At 40.0% G+C, this 25,408-nt stretch overlaps 1 protein-coding gene across 10 annotated transcripts; it reads right to left on the bottom strand.

The window, feature by feature from the left end:
* Nucleotides 1-785: 785 nt before the first annotated feature.
* Nucleotides 786-21,523, bottom strand: picalmb (phosphatidylinositol binding clathrin assembly protein b). 10 transcript variants are annotated; one of them, XM_063492345.1, is made up of 24 exons: nt 20,751-21,521; nt 15,984-16,126; nt 15,778-15,853; nt 15,584-15,686; nt 14,609-14,702; nt 14,299-14,410; nt 14,074-14,180; nt 13,945-13,986; nt 13,281-13,304; nt 12,788-12,873; nt 12,544-12,667; nt 12,305-12,438; nt 10,779-10,879; nt 10,451-10,603; nt 9,997-10,080; nt 8,164-8,256; nt 7,826-7,936; nt 6,081-6,197; nt 5,946-5,976; nt 5,732-5,831; nt 4,657-4,716; nt 4,177-4,281; nt 3,674-3,779; nt 786-2,198 (listed from the first exon to the last, which is right to left on the bottom strand). In XM_063492345.1, the coding sequence occupies exons 1-23, from the start codon at nt 20,878-20,880 to the stop codon at nt 3,687-3,689; spliced, it is 2,223 nt and encodes a 740-aa protein (XP_063348415.1). In that variant the 5' UTR covers nt 20,881-21,521; the 3' UTR covers nt 786-2,198; nt 3,674-3,686. The 10 variants fall into 10 exon arrangements, with proteins under 10 accessions (XP_063348415.1, XP_063348420.1, XP_063348419.1 ...); XM_063492350.1 differs by lacking the exon at nt 8,164-8,256 and having other exon boundaries at nt 20,751-21,523; XM_063492349.1 differs by lacking the exon at nt 9,997-10,080 and having other exon boundaries at nt 20,751-21,523.
* Nucleotides 21,524-25,408: the final 3,885 nt, after the last annotated feature.

The following is a 25,408-nucleotide window of genomic DNA, read 5'->3' as shown; positions in this document are numbered from 1 at the left end:
CCCCATTATTGTCTGCAAGTTAAATTCTCTTCTTCACAAAAACTTTAGAAGTATGGATCTTTTTATGAACCTACTAAAATAGACTTTAGGAATTAATGATAACTACTTTGTAGTTATCACAGGACGGATGTTAATCTGCGGTGTTTAACCCTTAATCCTACAAGAAACCATATTCAGTCACTTCAGCAGACACTCAAATTGGCCTCCCAGTTGAGATCAGGATATCCCGCATATAGTGATGTAGCATCCCAATCCTAACACTACAGCACGGGTGGGCAATTCATTTCCCCCAAAGCCACACCAATGAGTTCATAGAGAGATTCAAATTTACACTGAGCAGAACTGAGTTTAGTTTATCCATGTGGTCCTCCACACCAGTCCTAGTGCATGCAGCCCCTTGGAAAAATAATCTCCCAACCCTGCAAGGTGTGATTAACATAAAAATTAAATGTCAAAAGCTGCAAACTCTTTTAATATCTTCCAATTAGACTAAGTATGTTACTATGATTTAAGTATAGACTGTATACAAAAGATGTGAGCATACTGGATGAAAGGCCAGTGATACAACCATAAAGTGCTAACATGTGTTTTTGCTAATTAGAGCCAATTAAAATACCTGAATTTCACTCACTAAAGCCGAAAAACAAACTTCTTGGAACAGACTGCGCCCACACAACAAGATTCAACACGTAATTTAGTGACAGCCTGTTGTGTGAAAACGTGCTATAATCCAGTGCTATCAGGTAAACAGCTTCAACTATTAACTAGCAAAACATAAACAAGAGTTTGTGGAAGCTGCTCTTTATTTGAAAAAGAAAAGAAAAGACTTCAGTCATTGTCTGCTACACGTTCTAATTACATAAAGAAAACATCTGCGGAGACAAACGCAGAGAATATCCTGAATCAAACTTAGGTAGAGTCAAATTTGATTGAATTGCTTTCATATTTCATACATCTTTCAACGTTTGCGTTCAAAGAACAGTCAGGTTTTATATACACAGAGCACCGATCAACAGTGCGTCTCCTCTGCCACCCTGCCCTCGGGATCTTTTATACAATTAATTTACAACTAATCTGCGACTCTTTTCCCCTCCACTGGACGCGCCATCCGCCCTCCCACCCCCGCCCCCTCTCACTGAGGAACTGCAGTGTGGAAAGATGTGTGCAACATGAAGACAACTCGTTCACATTCAGAGTAAAGGCAGCCTTGATTACAGTCAGTGAGTCAATGGCATGCCAAGCTTAAAGCAAATGGAGCCCACCACCCAGTGCGACGCCTCAGATTCGTGGATGAAGTGTGTTATTTTTTTGTTTTTTTGTTTGCTTTTTTCCAACTAGTCAGAAAAACTGATCCATTGCAAAGTAAAACCCTAGGCACAGAATCAACTATATACTGTTAACTGACTTGTACTCTAACCCCTGCACTTTAATTACAATGGGGACTGTGAAGTCCTTCACCTAGTAGAAAATTTTCTTAACACAAAAAGAATATTTAGTGCTCTATCATTCCGCTTAATAGGTGTCATTTATATAATAGCTATTTTTTTTAACTCTATCTCTTAATGATAGTCTGAGATCCTTGTTTAATGCTGAAGCACTCCCACGTGTTCTGTAGTTTTTACATTATTATTATTTTTTTCCCCCCAATCTTAAACCAATAATCATAAATAAATACAAACAACACACAAGGAATGTCTACTGTAAACACGGTAAAAAAGACAAAAACTAAACAGGTGTAAACGTCATTAGCATCACTACTTAGTGACAGTTAAATAACCGTAGGGAATAGATGACTGATGACTGGATCAAGAAAGGGAAGGACTGCTCTACTTTCCCTTCCACTCCCTCCCCTCTGAACATCAACCCTTTACATCCAACCACAGCATGTCCAAATACATCAACATTTAAGTTTCTCAGCACCCAAAACTATCTTTACAGATTACACTGTAAAACGGATAAGGAGTCCTCTTAAGGGGTGGGTGGGTTAGACAGCAGCATCACTCGACGTCTCGGACAAGTTATAGAATAATGGGTGTGAGCTATCGCCAAACGTCATCTGGACATTGTTAGCATGGTTTCTGACAGTCGCTGCACCGTTGTGTGAATGTTTCTCTGAAGACTGCAACGAGGACAAAGTTTTGCTGCTTGGGTGCTTTCATCTTCCAAGAGTCACTTCCTTCAAATTACATGAACTGCATCTGCAAGAAAAGGTCATGCACAATGTTAGAAGCTCACTAAAATGCCTGCAGACATAATCCAGTCCAGCAACTGTTAACAGTCAAAACCTTACACTTCCTCCCTCTCACAGGATGTCTGATATATCCTGGCAGTGATAACAAGTAAGAGAGGAGCCTTCTCTCTTAGGTCCAGTCGCATAGGCCCTTAAGACCAGTTGATGACTGGTTGCTTGGGAAAACCCATGTATTCCCTGACTGGTTGGCAAGTGGTTGCTGAAGTTTGCTAGGTGAAATCTGTTGAAAAGAGGGTGCTGCTCCAAAAAAACCCTCCTTGCTTCGATCACTGACAGATTGCCATGGTCATCTGTAGTTTGGATCGTAGATCCTGAGCTGTCAACTGCTCACCCAGTGGAAGTGAAACTGGGAAATGTGACAAACTGGAAACAGACCATTCACCTTTAAAGTACAACTTTTGCCTTACTGTTGAATCCAACAGTAGCATCTTTCATCCAAACTGCAAGTAACCAAAGCAATCAAAAGGAGATTTGCAACCAGTTTCATCTTGCAACTATCAGCAACCACTTGCCAAATGGTTGGGGGATGAATATTTCTTTATCCAGGTTGTTACTGATTAGTCTCAAGGCCTATGTGACTGGGACCTTAAATTAACCCAAAATCTTCATATCTAGGAGTCTTAACACTGTTAACCATGAACCAGCCTGTTCATGAGCACATTCGCCAACGACAGCACCATGAATACAAAGAGCATTCAAATTTATGCTGAAGTGTTTCTTAAGGGCAGGGCTTGTTGTTTTTAGACTTCCAGAGTACAAAAACAAACAAAAAAGGTATAGAAATTGTTAGCAGTGTCGAACTTCTCCTAATTTAAGCTACAGTAGTTGACAGAATTAGGTCCACTATTAATTAGTGTGGTTACACTAAAATAATAGAAACTTGATGGAAATTAGTCTGACAACTGTGAAATTCAGATTAGTGGCTAAATCCCACATAGTTGTTAATTTCTATTACACTATCTGCTAACGCCATCATTTCAAACACAATGTTTGTTTCTCACATAAAATAAAAATAACTATTTGGATCATGATGATTAATTTAAGTTTTCTAACACATGGATATAACATTAGCTTCATTAGCAACTACTGCTTACGTAGGTTTCTGATAGCAAAATGAGGCATTTATCATTAGTATATATATGTTAGGTCAGAGCTTAGCAAACATGCTGTTAGTTCACCAATGTCTACACAGTTCAGAGAAAACAGGTTTGAGCAACATGTGGTGATAGTGGATGAACTAGGGGTTAGAATGAGTATGGCTAAATCTGTCAATAAGGCAAGCAATCTGAGCAACACCACGTTAACATTAGTAAAAAGCAATACATCTAATCAGATGGATTTATACTGAATACAAATTAAACAAATGGATAACTGGACATGCAAAGCATGCAGGTGCATCCACAAGCAAAGAGCATGATGTACCTAAAGAGATGCTCTACAAGAAATCCTTGAGAGAGAGGTGTGCAAACGGGTCCTGTCCAGGGGCTCGGAGAGGACTCTGGCTGGAAGGACTAGAGGCTGCAGAGGGCTATTTCAGGGAGAAATACAGGAGGTAGGAGGACCAGAGGAGAAGTCAGAGTCAGTACAGAGACTGAAGGAGGGATGAGATTAGTCTGGAGAAGCTGTGATGTATGAGAGAAGGGTTAATTTAAAAAAAAAGAAAAAAAAAAAGGCTTTTTTTTTTTGGAACAAGGAGTCAAAACAAGGGAGATGATTCACAGTTTTTGTCCCATTCAGCTCTACAGAGTGAAGGGTTCATTTGTTAAAACTGTCATCATCCTCAGCAATATCACACTGACAACAAAGCTCACACAGTGACTAATCATGGTACACATCACAGCACAATGGATACACCAGTTTACTCAACCTGATAACTGTGCAAACTTTACTGTGCCTGAACCCGGAGCAAACTAACGTGCACCCACCTGAGCACTAGACACAGAGCTAAAGGGGTTGGGTGGCCTCATGACCGGCTGGGAGTACATCATGGTGGGCGGATTCATCATCCCCATAGAGCCCATTTGTGGAGGCTGCAGCAAGTTAAACATCAATTTCAGAGGCGTCAGTAGTGAGCACAAACAACACAATCACATCATCCTGAATCGCTCAGATCTATCTGCTGATGAAAACTGAATATTAATATTTATAGACTGAATTAAATAAAAAAAACTACTGAGGATTCACCTCTCACTTTATTTATCAACCTTGAGAATATTTACATCAGCAAACAATGAGTCACTTGACCCACTTTAAGTGCATTTAATTAATTCGCCAAGTGATAAAGAGCACAGGAAATATTTATCTAACAAGCTGATTTGACAACTTCCTGAATGGATATCCAGCTTATTTTTCTTTCACACTTCAAACCAAATGAGGAGTTTTACAGAAGCTTCACACGTACTTACCATGCCATATCCCATCATGCCTGTGGGTGTGGTGGCAGGGAAGGCCATGATCGACGGAGGCTGAGGAGACACAAACAGGTCAGGTAAGACAAGACAAGGCAACAACATTAAATGTGACAGCCACGGTGACAGGGGTACAAAGGTCGCGACTCAACAGCTGGTCTAGCTCCTTTTTAATTACCTCCTCCTTGTCAGTGCACGCTGATTCTTTACTTTTCATATTGCAAAATATGGAGCGCAACAAATGGAAACCTTTGAGGCTTTGACAAAATTAAACGATGGTTACTTTACGAGCAGATAAAAACCTCTACTCCCACGACAATAACGTGCAGCAACACTTTGTTTTCCCCATTTTACCAGTTTTCCAGCACTAATGTCTGCCACCTAAAGCCCTCCAGGGCTTGTTAAGCTCTACTGATTGTGCGAAACGTCCATTAAAAGAATCCTGAACAACATAGCTTTACACTGCTGTAATTTTGGCTCTGTACACCTCAACAATGGGTTTGAAATAAAGCAATCAACATTTGATTGAAGTGCAGACTTTCAGCTTTAATTCAAGGAGCTTAACACAAGTATTGTATTAATGTGGCTGTGGTAAAGACCTGACGATGCATCTCAAGGGAGGAAACTCAGCATTTTGCTTGATTTAGCATCAAAGTATTTCAAATAATGCCCATATCTTTATGTTAATTAGCCCAATTACTCTGAACCTATTAAAAATGGACGTAATTCGTTAAAACCTTGATTAAAAGCTGAGGACTTCCAGTTCAATCACAACCTCATCACTTTACTTCAAACCCATTAAGCTGTTGTGCAGAACCAAATTACCAAAACTGTGCCTTTGTCCAAATATATTTGTGTGTATCTGACTACAGACAGTTATAGACGGTTTGTTTAAAGCACCAGTACCTGTTCCAAGGTTCTGTTTATAGCTATGGGTGTAATTAGTAACAGATTTTGAGTTGAGTTGTATCATTTATGTAAGAGAACCCAGATGTTCTGGTTTCATGTCAGCTCTCTATTTGACAGCAGAATAAGAGCAAAAAATCTGCAGTGAAAAGTTTGTTTGTGTCACCATGGAGACAGGGTTCCAGGTCGTAGTTGGCGCCGCCTTGGGCTGCCAGTTGGTGCCGCCGGTCATCCTCTTCTCCCCTGGCTGGCTCCAGTGGATGTCACTGCGGATTAACACAGCCAATGTTAGCACCAGCCCTTAAGTGGCTCGGGAGCACAGAGCCGCTGAAGCGCACGTGTGCATACACATACACACAGAGCGACGAAGCATCACTTACTTCTTCATCGTGCCATTTCCAATGCCGAGGTCTGAAAAAGGAAATACAACGAGCAGCTGTTAGCCTGCAAATGTTCCCCCCTTTAATGAACACGTGCTTTAATTAGAGCAGCTAAAAGCAAAGCATCACACTCACTGCCCACAAGGTTGGCCAGGGAGGAGTCAAGGTCATCTGACACCAACTTCTCTGGCTGCTGATTGGATGGCTGGTTAGAGCCGGCAAGAGTCGGTTTCAGGATACCCCCAGTAATATCTGACAAGACAGAACAGAGGACCAGCTCAGAAAAGAAAAGATATTCGTCACAATGTAATAATGACAAAAACTGTCAGTAAAAAACACATAACTGGGACTTATTTTCTTATTATAAATTCTATTTTACATGAATTTTAATTCTTCTGTGCCAGCTGACACAGTATTACCTTTTTAGTTAATCTAGTAAACATAAAATTACTACAAATGCGACTAACGTACCTCCTGTGTTATAAAAAAACGACACTTTTATTCATTTGGATTTTTATTTTCAGCCCTTTAGCTCTGTTTTTGGCTTCTAGCTATTCCTGAAAAAAAAGATATGGCCACAGCTGCCAACATCTGAAATCATTAAAGCTCCTGCAACACTTGTGTTATACCAGAATTAACAAGTATTCAGCGGCCAAGATCAGGGTCCCTTTATCCTCTTTTCCATGCACACCTTGGCGTCAGCTGCCAGCGGTATGGCACCAGCTAGTAGCTAACTAATATGATGTTTCTCTGCAGTTTGGTGTTGCCAGATAGCTTAGAGTGACATTTAGAGATTTTAAACAAAGAAAGAAAAGAAAACAGTTGCTTGTCTGGGCCAAAAACAGCGCTATGAGGGCAGAAAAGGGCGAACCAAAACAGCTTGCAATGCCGATTATGAGTTCTGCAGTTTTCTCCCCCAAGCAAAACATATTATGTTAGCAGCATCTGCTTTAAAGAAATTAAAGTAACCACTAACAACGTGTGAAATAGTGGATTTTTTCTTCTTGAGCGATTCAAAAAGAAGAAAAACACCAGTAAGTGCTAGAGGTGTGTGCCTGTTTTGGACTGATTATATAAATGAAAAGGATATAATGTCTGTATGTTTTATGTGATTTATTCCTTCTTATAAAACAAAGGTAATGTTTTTGTTTAGAGGGCATTGATAATCACTCTCTGTAATCCTTTCAGGGTTTTCTGGAAACTGTTTTCATTCTCTGTTCAAACAGATGATTTGAAGAGATTGAATTTGTTATTTCATCATTGAAATTCTGCACGTTCAGTAAGTTATGAGTGTTTAAAACATTTCTTAAAATCAATTATACCCACCAAAAATCTAAGAGTGAAAATTTTTCTTAGCCTAACTCTGATTTGAGGTCTATCACCTGTCAGCTTCTTCACTATATGCAGTTTTTTGGCTGCTTGCAGACACACAGACAGTGTGGGGTAAAAATAACCCAGAAGAAAAACAACAGTATGTTCCTGCATTGGCGACTTGCAAGATGGGGCTGAGAGCTGCAGGTGTTTCAGCTGCATCTGACGTCAGGACCAGACACAGCTATCTAAGGCAAATAGTATGACTTAGTGCAATTCTAAATAGCAAGATTTCGCTGTTTTTCTTCAAGCAACTACAGCTACAATAAATGGTAGGAAAAAAAAACAAAAAACATTAATGTGGTCCACTTTTTTTTTTTTTTTTTTTTAAGTCTTTCAGATATTTCCTCCCCCTTTTCCTGAGGAAAAAACCCCAACTTTCTTCAGCTAAGTGAAGGAGGGCTTTTGATCCATCATCTGCAAACTATAATTAAGCACCGTCTGCCTTACTAAGAGACAAAAAGCTATTGCACTGGTATTGCCAGTTCACTTGAATGTGAAATCCTTACCATCAGAATTGAGGCTACTGCTGCCTGTGGCTTTGGCTCCAAAAACTGACTCAAAGTCCACTTGCAGTCCCCCCGCTGATGGCTGTGGAGGGGCCTGTGGTGTTGAGTATCCTTCAGAGAGATGAAAGAGAAGAGAGCTGTAGTTACACAGTTACAAGATGAGAAATACTCTAAAAACTGCCCACGGTCTGGACCCAAAGTTTCTGCACCAGCACTTCTAACTACAGAAATTCTAGACATTTGAACAGAGAGCAGAATAGCACAGCTTCCTCTACAGGATGGAAAAACAGCATTGATCTACTGATGAATGAGGCAGAGAGATGCCTTCAGTACTCTACCTCTGAATAGACCTGCTACAGAAGAGGGCTCAGTGGGGAAGGGAGCCTGATGTGGGAGGTGCTGGGCAATGGACACTGGACCACAGAAGGAGTCTGACACGCCACAGGAAGCAAGAAGAAGACAAAGAAGAGAAAGATAGGAAGAAAGAAAGTATTTCAAGGCCAGGCCAGAGAGACATGAAGGAACAGACAGCAATATTACATAAAGAAAGATGAGAGCTAACATGTACAAAAGTTGTTAAACTCTTAAGCAAAATTTGAGGTGGATAATGTACTGCAGCAACCCAAAGGCAAGGAATAGTTTGACATTCTGGAGATTAATACTAATTGATCAGACTAGCATATGTTACACTTAGCTTAACATGAAAACTGAAAATAGGTGGACACCTAAAGAAAATGGCTGGTGGTAGATCGGATCAGCTGGAGGAACATTATATTGTGATTGGTTGTTTTTCCTGTCAAGCAAGTGATGCAGCTGTGAGCATTCACAAAAGGTCACACGGCAGCTATCTTGGTCAGACTTTGCTAAATTGCTTGCTTAATGTCAAACTGTTTTGCTGCTGATGAGAAGCATGAACCAGTGAATTATTATTATTTTTTACACTGATTGAAAAGACCAATAGTTTCTGCATGTTTTGATATCCCACATAAAAGAAATGGCTTTTAAATATTTAAGGAAAAAGTCTCAAAGCTCAAAATAACATTACACAAGACTTTTGACTAAATCCCAGTCCTTTAACCAGGCAAAGAGTATCAACAAAACTGTGATACTGTAAAGAAGTGCCAGAGTTTTGGTTGGCTCACGCTGCAGTCTGAGGGGATTTACAGTAGTATTATTTCTGAGTGACACACTGACTAAAAGAGTTCAAATTGTCTAAATTTTGACATAAACTCACCAACCACAAGTGACTTTGAACGTGACATGGTTGTTAGTGCCACACAGGCTAGTCTGAGCATTTCAGAAACTGCTGATCTGTTGCAATTTTCCCACACAACTATCTCTAGGGTTTACAGAGCACATCAGGTGCCACTCCTGTCAGCTAAGAACACAAATCTACAGTTTGCACAGCTTCACAAAAACTGAACAAGATTGGAAAAATGTTGCCTGGATTTTGAGTCTCGATTTTTGCTGCAGCATTCAGTTGGTATGGTCAGAATTGAGCATAAACATGAAAGGATGGATCCATTCTGCCTGGTATCAACAGTTCAGGCTGGTAGTAGTGATGCAATTGTGTAGGGGATTTTTCCTGGCACACTTCGGGCCCCATAATACTAACTGAGCATCATTTAATCACCTGCTGCTGACTACATCCACCCCTTTATAATCACAGTGTACCTGACTTCTGATTGCCACTTCCACTAGCATAATGGGTTATAGCTCAAATAATCTCAAACTTGTTTCTTGAATAGTTAAGTTAGTTAATGAGTTAAGTGTATTCAAATGTCCTCCATAGTCACCAGACCAACCCAACAGAATATACTTAAGATGTGGTGGAACAAGAGAGCTGCATCATGGATGTGCTCCAATAAATTTGCAGCAACAGTGTGATGCTACCAGGTCAAAATGGCCCCAAATCACTAAGGAACAGCTCCAGAGCAATGTTGTCACAATCACTGATCCAACCCAGCACCCTAACCTGACCTAACCTAACAAATATTACCATTTGTTAAAATATTTTCCCAAAATGTCAGACCTTTCCTTTAACACAAGTTTCTGCCTATATTTCTACCATGAATGACAAAATAATGGCTCTTTGGGGGAGGGAGGGGGATTTGCATAGGATCCTATGTTTGCCAGGAAACATAGGCTGTGATGGGGAGCCATCATAGTACCTGAGATGGAGTGCTCTATCCGCACTGTGCGTTTGTAATTGGTTGAAACGGATGAGTTTGTGTCAATAAAGGGATTGTAACGATCTGGAGAATCAAAAATAGTGTTGGTAAAAGAAGAACATATTTCCACTTAAAGCTCTAAGGCATCTTTGCACTACAATGCAACACCAAACCGTTCATTAAAAGAGCCCAAACTACCTCCATAGCAGGACATGGAGGATCCTGTTTGGTACATGAGAGGAACTAAGAGGCTAAGAAGTTAACGTAGTTTGAGCTTGAGCTTAGAACAGGAAGACAGGAAGAGAGAACTGAGACGTGTATAAGCAGACAGGTAATCGACATTCAAACTAAACCAGCAGAGGGAAAACATGCAGGCTACTCATGCTTATAAGAAGCTACACAGAAATGAACAAGCACGACAAGACTTCTGAGGAGAAACAAAATGATTTGTTACCACCAAACACTTCATGACCAGATGTCCTAGAGGAAAAGCTAACACCGTCTGAAGACACGACAGGTAAGTGAGTGGCATCGACAACGAGTTTTGAGAGGAAAGGGTTAAGGTTTGGCATGGAATCATCTCCAGCTTCAGTAGACGTGAAAGGATCTATGCGGGCAGAGGAAAGAGAGAGAGACAGAGAAAAGCAAAAGACAGAAGAAAGTGGAGAGCAGAGGAAGAGGTGGGATTCAGAGTCAGACAACAACAAGAGGAAAGCATGCAGAACAAATAAAGTCCAGAAGCAGATGTTGGTTGGAACGTGATGGGAGCGGCAACAGTTTACCTGCCCATGCTGTCGCTGCTGGAAGCCCTGTGGTGCCTGATTGCATGGAGGGCTGGAAAGTAGGCTGCAGGTCAAAAAGGTCACTCTCCATCTTCACTGCACTGTGGACAGAAGAAAAAAGCCTGGTAAACAAATCCATAATACAGGCCCGGAAACTGCTTGATTATAGTGTTCATCCTGGTCTCTTCTGACAGATAACCATTTGGAGTTAATGGCCGAAAAGGCTTCTCTAGTGGGGAAGGGTTACCCTTTTTTGTTTCTAAATCAAATATTATACATTCATAGCTCTTGTCACACTGAAATGTACACATTGAACAAAATCACTTTAATAAAACTTTTACTTTGTCATGTGGCTCCCTGATCCAGAAATACATCATCTTATACCACCGACCACCATTAGTATATTATTTTAATATAGAACTATGTGTTTTCCAACCAGAAGTCTCTCCCTTAAGCTTTTCAGTGTAAATACACTCACTTGCTACTTTATTGGGTACACCTACTCAGTTGCTCATTAACGCAAGTCAATTTCATCAGTCAATTTCATGGCAGCGATTCAATTCATTGAGGCACGTAGACAAGGTCAAAACAACCTGCTGAAGTTCAAATTGAGCATTAGAATATTTCAATGAGCGGCAGTTCCTGGGGCAAAAATGCCTCGTTGATGTTAGAGGTCAGAGGAAGAAGGCAGCAGTAACCCGAATAACCACTCACTACAACTACGGTATGCAGAAGAGCATCTCTGTGCACAGATGGGCTACAGGTAGTAGAAGACCACACCAAGTGCAATTAACGCTGTTCTTAAGCTAAGAACAGGAAACTGAGGCTAAAATTTGCATGTTCAGAAGACTGAAAAACATTTGTTGTTCAGGAAAGTCTTGATTTCTGTCGTGACATTCAGATGGTAAGGTCAGAATTAAGTGTAAACATGAAAGCATGGATTCATCCTGCCTTGGTTAAGTCAGGTGGCGGAGGTGTAATGGTGTGGGGACATTTTCTTGGCACACTTTGTGCCTATTTGCACTAACTGAGTATCACTTAAATGCCACCGCCTACCTGAATATTATTGTTGACCATGTCTGTCCCTTTATGACAACAGTGCACTCATTTTCTAATGGCTGCTTCTAGCGCCAATGTGATAATAAACTGACTACACCTCTGAGTTACAGACTGCAGCTGTAAAAGAGCAAGCATTATGAAGGGTGAAACGCACCCGTTATGCTTTCCCTGGGAACACGGTGAGATCATGTAATTTTTTGAATGATCACCAGTCTCAAACCCAAAATCAAGAAAACCAACAAAATACTTTTCAGCTGATTAATAAACTGCTTCAGCTATCTCACATGTACATCCTCTCATGTCATTACTAGCATGAGCATCTCATCATGGCTGTTTGATACCTTCTTCTGCAACAACAATGCTGGCAAAGGTTTCCTACATGTCCTAATTACTCACAATTTTATATGTTATAAATTAGTTACTGAAGCGCTTTCTTTTCAAGTACAAAACATAGATCTAAGCAGTACCCATTGGAGCAGCTGGGTGTAGAGAAGAGATCAATGGCTGGTGCTGTGCTGATAGTGCCCCCAGTGGTGGAGATTGGTGATGTATCAGTCGTGGCAAATGAAGGCCTCTTGGAGAGCTCTTTAAGCCTTTGTTCCTGATGAGTAATGAAGTCCAGTCAAAAAAAAAAGCCAACGCTGGGGAGATTTAATGCATGCCACGTGAAATAATGTTTCATTTTTCGTTTCAAAAATGCATTAACCTTGAGAGCTTTGAGTCGAGCCTGTTCCTCCTCGAGAGCCGCCTGCTTCTCTCGCTCATCGACTTTAGTGAAAGACATCCCTGTGCTGGCCAGTGATGACACAGCATTGGACAGAGTGCTGGCCCTGCAGGGAAACAAATTCACACCAGATGCAGTGCAGCACAGATAAGTCAGTATGACTGATCTAATATAAATGTTGAGGCAGTTGCTGTGATCCAAGGCAAATATAAGAGGATTTATATACCTGCTGGCTGCAGTGGAATCTTTGACCTTTTTGCCCTCTAAAGAGGCCAAGTGTTGCTCTAGAGCTTCGAGAAGGCTACTAGGAGCCTGTCGTGACAGAGAACATAGAGTCAGTGACTTCCTGAGACAGAAAATGTAGTCTACATAGACATGAAGACCATAAAAGACAGTGGTGAGCAACCAAGATGGAGTACAAAACACCACACCATGAAAACTCAGGTGTAGACAGCCAATTTATGTCTTTGATCTGCACGTTTTTGGTAGCTTTGGGCTATTAGTTACCCACCACTGATCGATAACTACATTCCAGCCAAAGAGCTACTTTGGATGAGAGTAACATCTGTGTGGGATGACGTACAGCACCACAACACTTTCAGCAACCCGGCCGTTGCTGAAGTGGCGGTGTCTAAGCACAACGGGGCAGCCATTTTACAGGAGATGAGCTATGCTTGCTTACACCTCAATAACACGACCAAAAGTGAACAGAATTTTACCACGGCGAGTGTTTTTTCCTTCAACTGTTTTTCACCACGATGTAGGAGACAGAGTCAGAGCAGAGGCATGCAAAAAGACAACACTGAGGCAAGTCACAGACATAGAAGAAGAAGAGTGGAATGATAGTACTTACACAAACTGTGAACTAAAGTGGAAAGATAAGGGGAAAATACAGAATATAAAGGTGGTGACAGTGAGAGGAAAGGCTTCTTAGCTGCAGTTTTTCGGGGGTAAATTATTTATGTAAAACTGGCCCCCCAGAGACGAGCACAACAGTGTGCACAGTTTACTGTAAATTATGAAACATCTGCCACTATGCAGGCTTCAACTATAGTGTGAGGACTCCACACCTTTATTTACTGTCAGAAGAATTAGAAGAAGGTACTGGGGGCAAGAAGAAAAGAAGGAGATTCAGAAGAGGAAGAAAGAGGATAGGGAACTGGAAAAGAGGACCACCTCCTCTGGCAGACATGCGCCCAAGAACAAAATCATGCAAAGTGACTAATTGTAAATAAAACGTGAGCCGAGTATACTATATTCTAGTCTAACAAGGACAATGCTGAATCAAAAAAAGAAAAAAAAAAGCAGTTAGAGCTGGCAGTAACAGAAAGAAAAGAAAATCTTCCTAATAAGAGTGGAAACCTCAGGTTTTCTGACGCTTACCTGTGAAAGGTCTGGAATGTCTCCTCGATCGATTCCCACCTGCTGTTAGAAAGAAAGAGAGCGAGTTGCGTTTGCTTCCCTGTACTCACGACAGCAGGAGCATTTGTGGAGAAATGTAGTCTAATTTACCTCTGCTACTTTCAGGAATTCTGATATCCGGGTCATTCGAGTGAGGAACTTCTTGTAGATGTCCAGACCTTCTTTGCACTGAGTCTTCTTCATGTCAAAGTATTTCTCTGTTTGGTTATATATTAAAAAAAGAAAAAAGAAAAAGAAAAAAAGATTGTATTTACTTGTAATGGCCAACAACAGCACAGGATTTACAAAGAGAAGGTGAGTCCGCAAAGGTCTTACCGAGCAGGTTGATAATGCCTTCATTATAAGCAGCAAAGAGCCGGATGGAGTCTTTGAAGAGCAGCATGAAGGCTGCATTGATGACTCCATTAGTCAGCTCGTTGGCATTGACCTGAGGAAAAGCAATCAGCCGAGACATTTATCTTTAAAGCTTCTGCACAGCGATTTGTTGACACACAACAAAACAAAAAGTCTGCTTCTGAATTAGGGAAATACAGCAGTCTCGGTGCACTCTGCACACTCCAGATGAGCAGCTTCTTACTACATGAGCTGCAGAACCACGGGGGGGTGGGCTTCACCTTAAACTCACATTGAAATCGAGAAGGGCGTCCATCTGGTTCTGAATAATGGGGATAGTCTTCAGCAGCTTCTCTGTATTCATGGTCCTCATTACGCCGTCCACTCTGTGTGGACACACGCAGAGTCGGAGCAGGCGAGGGCAACGAGGAGAGGAGAGATGGGGAAGCAAACAGTGCAGATATTAAAACAGACTGACTTATGGGTTTACACTGATGATAGTGCTGCAAATAGTTACTGATAAATCTGTCAGCAGGCTCTAAAATGTCCAAAAAAAAAAAAAAAAAAAAAACACAGAGGAAAATGTTGCTTTAATTTGTCACAGCTGAAGGGGAGATCAATCTGAAGCCTAGACATTTTCAGTTAAACATATACAGCTTCAAAAAATTGTTTTAAAAAATTAAAAATTAAAATCTTTATACTGGAGAAGCCAGAACAAGCAGTACCATTTAGCACAAAGCTCTATTGTCCAGCAAACTGAGTGTCATGTTCCTCCATTACAACAACAAAAGGTATATACTAAACTTTATTTGGAAAACAAATTACAGACGAATTACAACAATTCTGTTAACTCTGCTGTGGAAGTATAAAAATGCTCAACAATTAATCGTTTGTGGATCAACTGATTAATTTATCATTCGCTATTTGACTCTATGTAATAAAAAAATGGGTTATTACTATTAATTTGATACAAGTTCTGCTGAGATGGCTTAACAGTCAAAAATGCAAAAAAAAGAGCCAATTTAGACAGTTTAGACAACGTATTTAAAGACCTCTCTGAGCCGTGAGTAACTGATCGCTATATTTCACCATTTCTCGAAGGTAAGAGGATGAATTGAAACAACCCAGCTTTAGTCACAATGAGCATTATTATTTGCTTCAGATGTAAACATTCTTTCTTTAAACATATATTTAAAGGGAAAGCAAGTTTACAGCTTTTATTGTAGATTACATCGTCACAGAATAGGAAATCGGTTTCAGTGCTCACCCGCGTTTAACTTTTGTGAAGTCAAAGGCAACCTGTCTGTATGAAACTGCTTTCTCATTCAGGTATCGACTATACCTCCTGATGAATGTAGACATGTCATAGCCTGGAACGCAAGACAGGAGGTGACAAATAAGCATTTATCACAATTTACGTATTTTGTTGAAACTTCCGCGATAAGAACAAAAAAACGTTACCTTGTAATCCACTTTTGTCCAAGAAGTTACTGAGGTTGAAAAGTGTATTCCTTGAAGCCAAATACTGGACAAAACGCTGCAGGAGGGGTGACAACAGTTAAAGACAACACCACTAATTGGTGAAGCAGACACTCAAATATTCTGCCATTAAAGTGGAACCAGTTTATTGGCTTGGATCGTAATGGGAATGGGATCAAGTGTCTCACCTCATTACCGTAGACCATGAGGTGGTGTGTAGTGATGAGGGATTTAAACACAACCACCCAGCTGGTGTTGGTGGTTCTCTCAAACAGCGAGTCAGCCAGTTGGGGAATGTTCACGTTCATCTCGTTGGTGCAGTGAATCAAATCTTAAAACGAAAGAGATTTCATACAGTTAAATTAGAGTTTTTAATAACTGGAGGCTGTCCAGTGTTGTCTACTGCAGTCTGAATGAGGCATTTTACTGCTTTTCTTGGCTTATCTGAAACTCCACTGTTCTGACCTGTGGCCTGAGATCCCAATAGTTCCCATTTGTCTGCTGATTTAGATTCATATTATGCCACCAAACATTTTTAATAATGTTCATCAGGAATCCATTCCCAGTGTATCATATTTTTTTTGTCAGACAGGCCTTATGTTGAACCAGCAAACAGACCAACACCTGCCGCTGTCTACTGTGACAAAGTAGAAACTAACAACAGATGATCAAACTAAAAACTGGTCTCCAGTGTTCATCTAATTTCCATGTTTTCACATGGAGTTCACAGTAGTTCAACTTGTTCACCTGTTAACCCCAACGTTGGCAAATAATCCCAAAAATTGCGACACCGGCTAATTCACATTACTACGTTTTGTGCTGGCGATCAGTCGAGACAAAACTGAAAATGGTGAAGGAAGACTGTTCAAAAAGAGATCTAAAAATGCTGTAAAGACCAACTATATTACTGATGTTTTGTAATCTAACACAACACCATCAGCTTAACAGAAAACACCACTGAAAATACTATAAAATACAATCAGCTAAGACACTGTAATTGATCAACTGTTAAGAAATTGTCCAAAATTTGTGGATAACAGAATTATCATTTGCCAAACAAATGTGACCAACAGCTCCAAAACTCTGAGTATTTCCCATCTTGTTTAGTCATTTTACAGTTTAATTTCATATTGGACATAAAATAGGTGAATATTTGATCACAAATCTCCAAGTCCAATACGTGCACCTAAAAAATAATACTGTGTTGTTGATCTCTGTATTATTAATGGCAGCTCTGGTGCTGTTTCCTCTAACATCTGTCAATCTTAGACTTTTTTCTGCTTCACTTAAAGTCTAGGCAGTTAAATAAACAATCACACCAATAACTTACAGATCAGGTAGTAACAAAGGGTTCTTGTAGTCCTGAAGTCCTGCTATTATTCTATCCAAAATCCTCTGGAGCAGTGAGGTAAATTGGCCAAATAAGGGTATTTAAAAAAGGTGGTTTTCCACATAAAATCTGCATGATAATGAGTAAATCATCATACTGTTGTCCGAGTACAATCAGGGATCACTGCAGCAGAAACCTGAAACTAATCTAGCTTATTACTGGCAGCAAACCACCCTTCTATCAGACCAGCATAAAGTGCAGGGCATAAGATGTTAACCATACATGTTCTGTCCCACTTCCTCTGATCATATGCTCACCCTGCACCCATATGCTGGTTGAATGATACTACTCGAAGCAGCCGAGTACATCAGTGCTAATGACACTGCCATTCACAGAAGCGATCAGACTGAAGGGGTAATTGGGCCTCCATTTCTGTCCTATATTTGACTTTTCAAAAGGCGGGGGACTCTAAGTAGGACAAGATAACCTTCCACAGAAGCAGCAGCAGAGAAGTTAGCATGGGTGGCTGAACTGCCCAGAGAAGAAAACGACGACAGAGAGGAGATGAGGCAGGAGGAGGAGGAGGAAGATGGGGGAGGAGGATGCACTGACAGCACTGTCATGTTATAATCAGCCTGCTAAATGTCCACAGTGGCTGACATGAACGATTTCTAAGTGAATCAATTCACAAGACACAAATGTATTCATGTAACTGTCATGACAATGAGTGATGCCGCTGAACTGTGCGGCATTAAAAATAAATCCGCATTTAGTCCTCATTATGCAGTTTAAATCCATGTAACGACAATCAATGCAGGATCAGCTAGAACGTGTTAAAAACAGGGCTTTATTTATAAGAATATTTATAATAGAGAATAATAATTTGCTGCTAATTTAGTTTATCTTGGAAAAAAAATTGAGAGAGAGAGACTATACGAGCACAATGATATAAAAGAGTATTTTTATAACACTGACTTGTGCCTGTGACCCAGAAATCAGTTTTAGTGTGTCATCTTAAACATGTCTTTAGTCCTAAAATGCATCAGAGTGAGGACAGAGCAACAAAGAGAAAGGAGGCTTTCCACAGGAGCTATAAGACAGGATATAAATGATGAATTAGTTACTTATTGTGATAACTTAAAAAAACCCAACAATGACAAAAATGTAAATGTGTGTAAATTCTTCCACCACATTTTGACTGATCATTGGGAACTTTTTAATACTGATCTGACATGTATCATAAAATAAAGTTACATTTTGGCCAATTGACTCAGCTCCACTTGTTCCTCACCTCCACTACTCAAACTAAGCAGTCACTCTGGTACTAATAGCAATAACTAACAGAATTTATTGATTAACTGAATAACAAAATTAATTATCAACTACTCTGCAGATCCTCTGCACACTCTGCTATTGAATTCCCCATCTTTATTTAAATGTGACTTTAAAGTAAAGGTTGGGGTTTAAACTATGAGACACCTTCTTTTTTCTTCCCACAATTTCTGGCATTTTGTGGATCAAACTGTTAATGAGTCCACGAGTCTATGGTAATGATGTCTACTTAAAGCTGATTATGATTACCAGTCAGACAGTGTCACATAAGAGGTGGCTATCAGACTTTGGACTTCTATTTATGAAGCACCTGTATAGTTTTAGTAGATTCAAAGTTCAGCTACACTACAAGCTACATTCACACACTTGATTTTTACTACTGTGCACTTTGAGCTCTTCTTCCATTCCACGTACGCACAAACTGCCGAGTGCATCAGAGTATTGAAAACTGACAAAACTGAACATTTGGTTGTCCTGTTTACTTTTTCCTTTGATAAAAGAAGTGCCGATTTCATTAACAATGATGCAGACTGTAGAAAAACTTCTATTACATCTGCATTAAACTGGATGATATTTGACATTTGAGAACTTCGACTTTCTTTTTACACTTGAAAACCTCCATTAAAAAAAGGTATCTGCTATATCCATATTTAAAGACAACCTAAAAAATTAAAACATTTACAGACTACAGCTTCTCAAATGTGTTTTCGGTCTCTACAATAGGCCGCATAAATGATCAGATTCCTATAATGTTCCCTCTGCATGCATCTGGAGCCTGAAACACTCGACCACACACGCACACACGCACACACACACACACACACACACACACACCTTTACTGTCATTAGTCATGTGTTTTAAAACTTTGTGAAATATGTGAATCTGAAAGAATTCTGAGGATTATACAGATTAAAATTTACAGATATTAAGCTAACTGTGGCTTCTTTTACTCGTAACGCACTTTTTAAAAAGCACCACATGTATTGTTCTGGTGTGTCTCCAGTCATTTACAGTACTTTCAACTCTCTAGTGAAAGCATGTAATCCTCCTAAACGTACTCAAAATGCAGAAAATTTGTGTCAAAATTGAGATTAAAAATTGAGAAAACACAAATAGTTGAAAATAATCCCTTTGCCTGCCTGCCAACCCAGCCGACCGACCTTTCTTAAGTGTCAACATACAATAAGAGGGCCTTGTGGCATTATGTACGCACACGCATACAGGTTGTCCTGTGTGTGCTGAGACACATCTCAGTCACACTGGATTTATGGCTTCTGTTGGGATCAGTCCAACAGTGTATGACTCTGCCAACTTTCACTCATGTCACCTCAGGGGAGTCGCCTGAGCAGAACAACAGGTGTGGAACCTGCAGCTTTACCATCAACCCAAAATACTCACCACAGTTTTAGCTTCTTGAGTCCACAAATCACTGTGCTGGGTTAGCAGCCTTGAACATGGTAGATAAATATACAATCCCCCCTCCCTCCACACACATACACGGCACTGAACTCTTATGAAGACACAGGGCCTTCATAAAACCATGTTCATTGCTTTCATTTCTGCGGATCAAAATGCAGAAAAGAATTACCACTGCATCTTTAAGTACACACAAGCAGTGACCCCTCTGATGTACTCATAAGTCAGAGGAGGGTTTAAGCCCCTGTGCCTGCGTCAGGGTGCATATGTATTCTTATCATAGATGTGTCATGTACTGTCCGTGTCCTTTAAGGTACTCCAGGCACAAACTGTGATTTTTCTTTTTTGCTCCTTCAGTGTCACCTCAGTGTATCAGCAGGTATCAAATTACTCACTCACTCCACTAAAGATGAGAGCATTCCTGGAAATGTTGTGCAAGGGCCCACAGCTTCCTGATATATTTTGTAAGGATTTTCTGTATGAAGCAGTCACATAAGCGAATTACGGCTATAATTTCAAGCTATGAGTAAATATAGGAAGTAGTGGGAGCTAAAAGAAAAAAAAAAGAAAGGTTTACAGCAACTTATATGTAAAACAAAAAGGCTAAATTAACTGTAAGCATAAATAAAGGCTGTCAATCTTAAAATTCCGTAATTACGTTCAAAACTATTTCAAGAAGGCATGTGGTCAGTGTTTAAACAATATAACTAATCTCCCTGTCATGAGCAAGCGCTAGCATCTTAGCCTATGTAGCCTGTGCTAAAGGCTTTGAGGCCTAATAGCTCAGCTATCGATATAGCTTAGCTTAGTTTCCACTGGGAAAAAATCCAGTGGTGGTTTTACCCCAAAACCCGTGTGGTGTTTAAAGATACTCACAATCCAGATGTTTCTTTTTCGGGCCCATTATTTCGTGCGTGGTGGCCTTGCATACTGTTTTCGACACGGCGGATCCCGTTACACTGTGCTGGGCTGCAGTTATCCTGTCCGTAATGCTCTGCCCCGACATCTTCGCTTCCAGTCAGTGCAACAAAAGGCTGTCAAAATATGAGGCTCGTCTGGGTTTGCCTTCAGATATGAGCTCGTACGAAAACAATAACAACAGCAAAAAATTAATAAACCCTCCACCTCCTCCTACACCGCTACCTCACCGGACCCCCCCGCTTCACCCAGCTTGGTGGAAATGAAAATCAGAACTAAGGCTATGGCAGGCGCAGACCGAGGGAGGGCGGAATAATAAAGACAAGCGAAAAATGACAACAACAATAAAAAAAATGTTCGGTAGTTTATGTATTGTTGTGCCGCTCGGCTCCGTCCAGAATCAGTCAGTTTTTAAGGATGCCGTGATTGCAAGGTCCACTCGCTGACTCACTCGACCCGGATCTCAGCCTCGCTCTCATCCCGATGTGGCACACCAGATCCCTGCGTCTCTCCGCTCGCCTGCCCGCCTGCCTGCCTCCGCCGCTCCTCCTTCTCCTCCGCCTCCTCCCGCCGATGTCGCCGTCGCCACCGTCGGTCGGCTTTACAAGCTAGGACTGAAAAAGAGACCACTGAGGAGGGGAAATGGCGGGCCTGCTTTCCTCTTTTCTGTTATGAAGTGGGGAAAAATACTTATACACGACACACTGTGCTGCAGATCCTGAGTCAGATTTGCCTCCTCAGACACGCCACTAGGTCCGCTGCCGTGCAGGTGTGTACAAACTGATCGCAGACCAGCTGAAATAAAGCAGATAGGCTCAGTCAGTGAGGCCTGGATGTCGAGATGAAGCCTGTATTTTGATTGAGGACAGGAGTGTGCAGTGAGAGTTGGACTTTTGTGTTTTCAATATGTACACACTTCAAAGAAATTACTAATACTGACTTTGAAAAATACATGTGATTTTAATTTATTTTAAAAATTTTAATGGCCAGTAGGATAAGCAGACCTCCTATTTACATACTTTTCCTGATTTAAACTTAAATGTAGTTTCCTGTTTCGTTTTGGTGTGAAAAGAAGAAGTGGATAGAATTTTATTTTCTCAGAAACTGTTATTATTCCCTGTAAATAATAATGATCAAGTTCCAGTGTGTAAAAATGTGTGATTGCATTAGCAAAAGTGTGGCTTTGGTTTGCTAGAGCAAGCATTTTTCCCAGGAATGGCTGTGAGGCACAATGAGCCCAAGGCTTCATGGTAGGTTGAACAGGTGGTTTATCTTACTCCAGAACACAGAGACTGAACAGTTTTAAACTTGTTATGATAACTTCCTCCAGTCCTTGAGAAATTCCCATTATCACTGCTGAATGGCGATAGCCTCATTTATCTGTCTGGTCAACTTGGACTTGTCGCTAAGGCTAGCCATCCTGTCTCCTTAACAGGGGTTTTGTTATTTACACACATCCCCAACCTTTACAGTGAAACATATTGAACTAAATAACATCAGTAAATCATAACAGTAAGTAAGGTTGCAACATTATGAAGAAATGAGGAAAAATTCTACACAAATATCCAATCCAACTTTATTTATAGAGCACTTTAAAACAACATGGTTGACCAAAGTGCTTTCCATTAAAAAACAGTGATAAAAATTAAAAACCATACAAGATATTTAGTAGTTCACATGTAGTATTATTCAGTTCAGTTTTATTTTATTTTCTGTGCCAATTCATAACAACAACCGCCCCAGGTGCTTTCATATTGAAAGGAAGAGTCCTCCAGAAGAACCAGGCTCAAGGAGGGACCACGCCATCTGCTGTGACTGGTTGATGGAGAGAAAGGAGGGTGGGAGGAGATGAGGACAGAACACAAACTGTGGGGGAGAGTAGATGAAAGTGAATGGCATGCAGATGTGCTATAACCAACAGGAATGAAAAGAGAGTAGTGGAGAAGTGCTCAGTGCATGATGGGAGGTCCCTCAGCAGCCTGAGCTTAAAGGAGCATAACTAGGGGATTGTTCAAGGCTACCTTATCTAGCCCTAACTATAAACTTTATCAGAAAGGAAAGTCTTAAGCTTAATCTTAAAAATAGAGAGGGTGTCTGTCTCCTGAACCCAAACTAAGAGCTGGTTCCATTTGGACAGGGGCCTGATAGCTGAAGGCTACCATGTTATTTTTGGAAACTTCAGTAAGCCTGCACACTGAGAGTGAAGTGTTTTCTTATGGGATAATACAGTCCTACGAGGTCTTTAAGCTATGACATGGCCTGATCATTCAGGACTTTTGTATGTATCTCTCTTTCTACACCCTGTTAGTTCTCTCACTGTAGCATTTTGTAGTTATTGAGGAGTCACAAATGTGTGAACTAGTTTTTCAACATCCCTCTGAGACAGGGCTCTAATTTTGGTAGCAATATACAGATGAAAAAAAAGGCATTTGTGGATATTTATTTGGTTTATGTTGAAGGTCAAAAAAGGTCCCTAAAAGTAGCACTGTAGGCCCAGGTAATGTCATCAGTACAACACCTTCACTTTTGTCACAAACCCTGACTCACTCTCCCTGCTTTCCTGTCTACTCTTCACTATGCCATCTAATAAAAGCAAAAAAAAAAAAAATGAATACATGTCTGCTAATACTAATACTAATAGCACTAGTAATAATATTTGTAGCAATAGCAGATAGATAATATAGATGATACAAAACTAACTAATAGTTTTGCCTTTATAAATAAAACTGACATAAATGACTGAGTACCATTTGCATAGCAGTGGAAATGTATACAGGGTTTAATAATAATATAATATGTATAATATAAAAATTACTGGGCCCAGAATATAACCCTGTAGAACTGCATGAATTGTGTGTGTGAAAGAGATTATCATTTACATGAACAAACTAGACACTAACTACTGTTGGTACCTTTTGTGCCAATTTTATACACCACTCTCAATCAATTAAATGTCAGAAATCACTTCACTATCTGAGGCCATAATGGGGATGGACTCTAGATCCTGGCCGAAATTCTTCAGCTAGAGCATTACTTTGCAAGTAATCATATAGCTTACCACAACTCTTATAAGTGATCATTTTCAAAATAAAAGAAAGGAAATCAGTCTGTAATTAGCTAGGACACTTGGATCAAGTTAAAGGGTTTGTAAGTAATGTTTTAATTGGATTATAACCATGTCATATGTAGCCTACTGATAAAGATGAACTGATCATATTTAAAATTGTAGCAGTGATTAACTGTAAGACTTCTGTGAGCAGTTGTTATGCCATCTCAGATAAAATAAGGAGAGCAGACAGGGACTCCCCACCATTTTTCCTAATCTGGATTTTCCTAATCTATTTAAAATTTTGAATAGATAAAAAGGTTTGCTGTCATGACAAGCAGGCAGTTAATAGTGTATGCTGAAAGTACAGTGGATTGATATTGCACAAAAGTTTCATTCAATAAAAGACTTCAGCATTTATTAGATAATTATTAATATTTTCATTTAAAGTTAAAAAGCTAAAAAAAAAATGGCTTACCCTGCATTCACTTTACTGACTTGAAAAATGTTCATAAACCAAAAACTTTCACTGTTTTTACAACTAGGTTGATGTGTACAGAAGCTGTTCATTTTAGGTATTGTTGTTTACACTGTTGAGTTTGGAAAGGAAACATTCATTCTGGTCCAGTAAAAATGTCAAAATCGTGACTTCAGATTTAATACTGTGTCTGTCTTTGAAATGAATTGATCGGGTATTTTTTGTGCATAGATGTAAAAACGGCAAACGTATATTTTTTGAATTACCTGAAATGTTTGATAACAGTGTACTGAGCTGCCTCACGTAGTCTGAAAGACGCTAGTATTTTCATAAGGAACATAACCTTTAATAAAGTGTCCTTACAAAAGAGTCCGTTTTTGCTTTTAGGCAGTGTGACCTTTTTCCAGTGTGACTCTCATCATTCATTTATGATAAACAGATTGCTCACTCTCAGTTAAACATGTAAATATGTCCCAGTGGTCAGAGGTTAACAGTAATTTCCTGCTGACCATAATCCTCACTGTCTTACATGTAAGTTCAGGTGTTTTCTTCTCTGGATGCTAGTTATAAGAGTTCAGACACCATGATACATGGCCCTGTTCATAGTACTTTTCTGTGAGATGGGTGGTGGGTTGAAGCATTGTCCTTTTATATAGTAAGATGTTAATGAGGAAACATTTCAGCCCTCAAGCATCAAAGCTATTTAAATGACTAAAATGAATAAGTGCAATCATTTAAGGCCCCATTATACTATAATGTTTCTATTTTTCACAGCACAGAAACTGCCCCCATAGAGATGGTAATTGACCTCAGACCTCACATACTAACGTAAGTCACTAATAAGGTTGCTGTCCTCATTTTACGTGACTTAAGCACAACCTTTGACACAACTGATAATGCACTCTTCACTGGGCAGGTTTTTCTGATAATGTTCTCAAATAATTCCAATGCTTCATCACTTGTAGAGATCAAGTATCAAACATACATGCCATTTTAAGCGGTGTACCACTGGATAGAATTCTGGGCCCACTGCATTTTTCATTATACATGGCGGCTTTATGACAGATAGTGCTGAGAATAGGGAAACATGGC

This window comes from Pelmatolapia mariae, linkage group LG14, assembly GCF_036321145.2.
Source record: "Pelmatolapia mariae isolate MD_Pm_ZW linkage group LG14, Pm_UMD_F_2, whole genome shotgun sequence".
NCBI lineage: Eukaryota > Metazoa > Chordata > Actinopteri > Cichliformes > Cichlidae > Pelmatolapia > Pelmatolapia mariae.
Note: the sequence above shows the minus strand (reverse complement) of the source record. Positions and strands in the feature narration are given on the sequence as shown.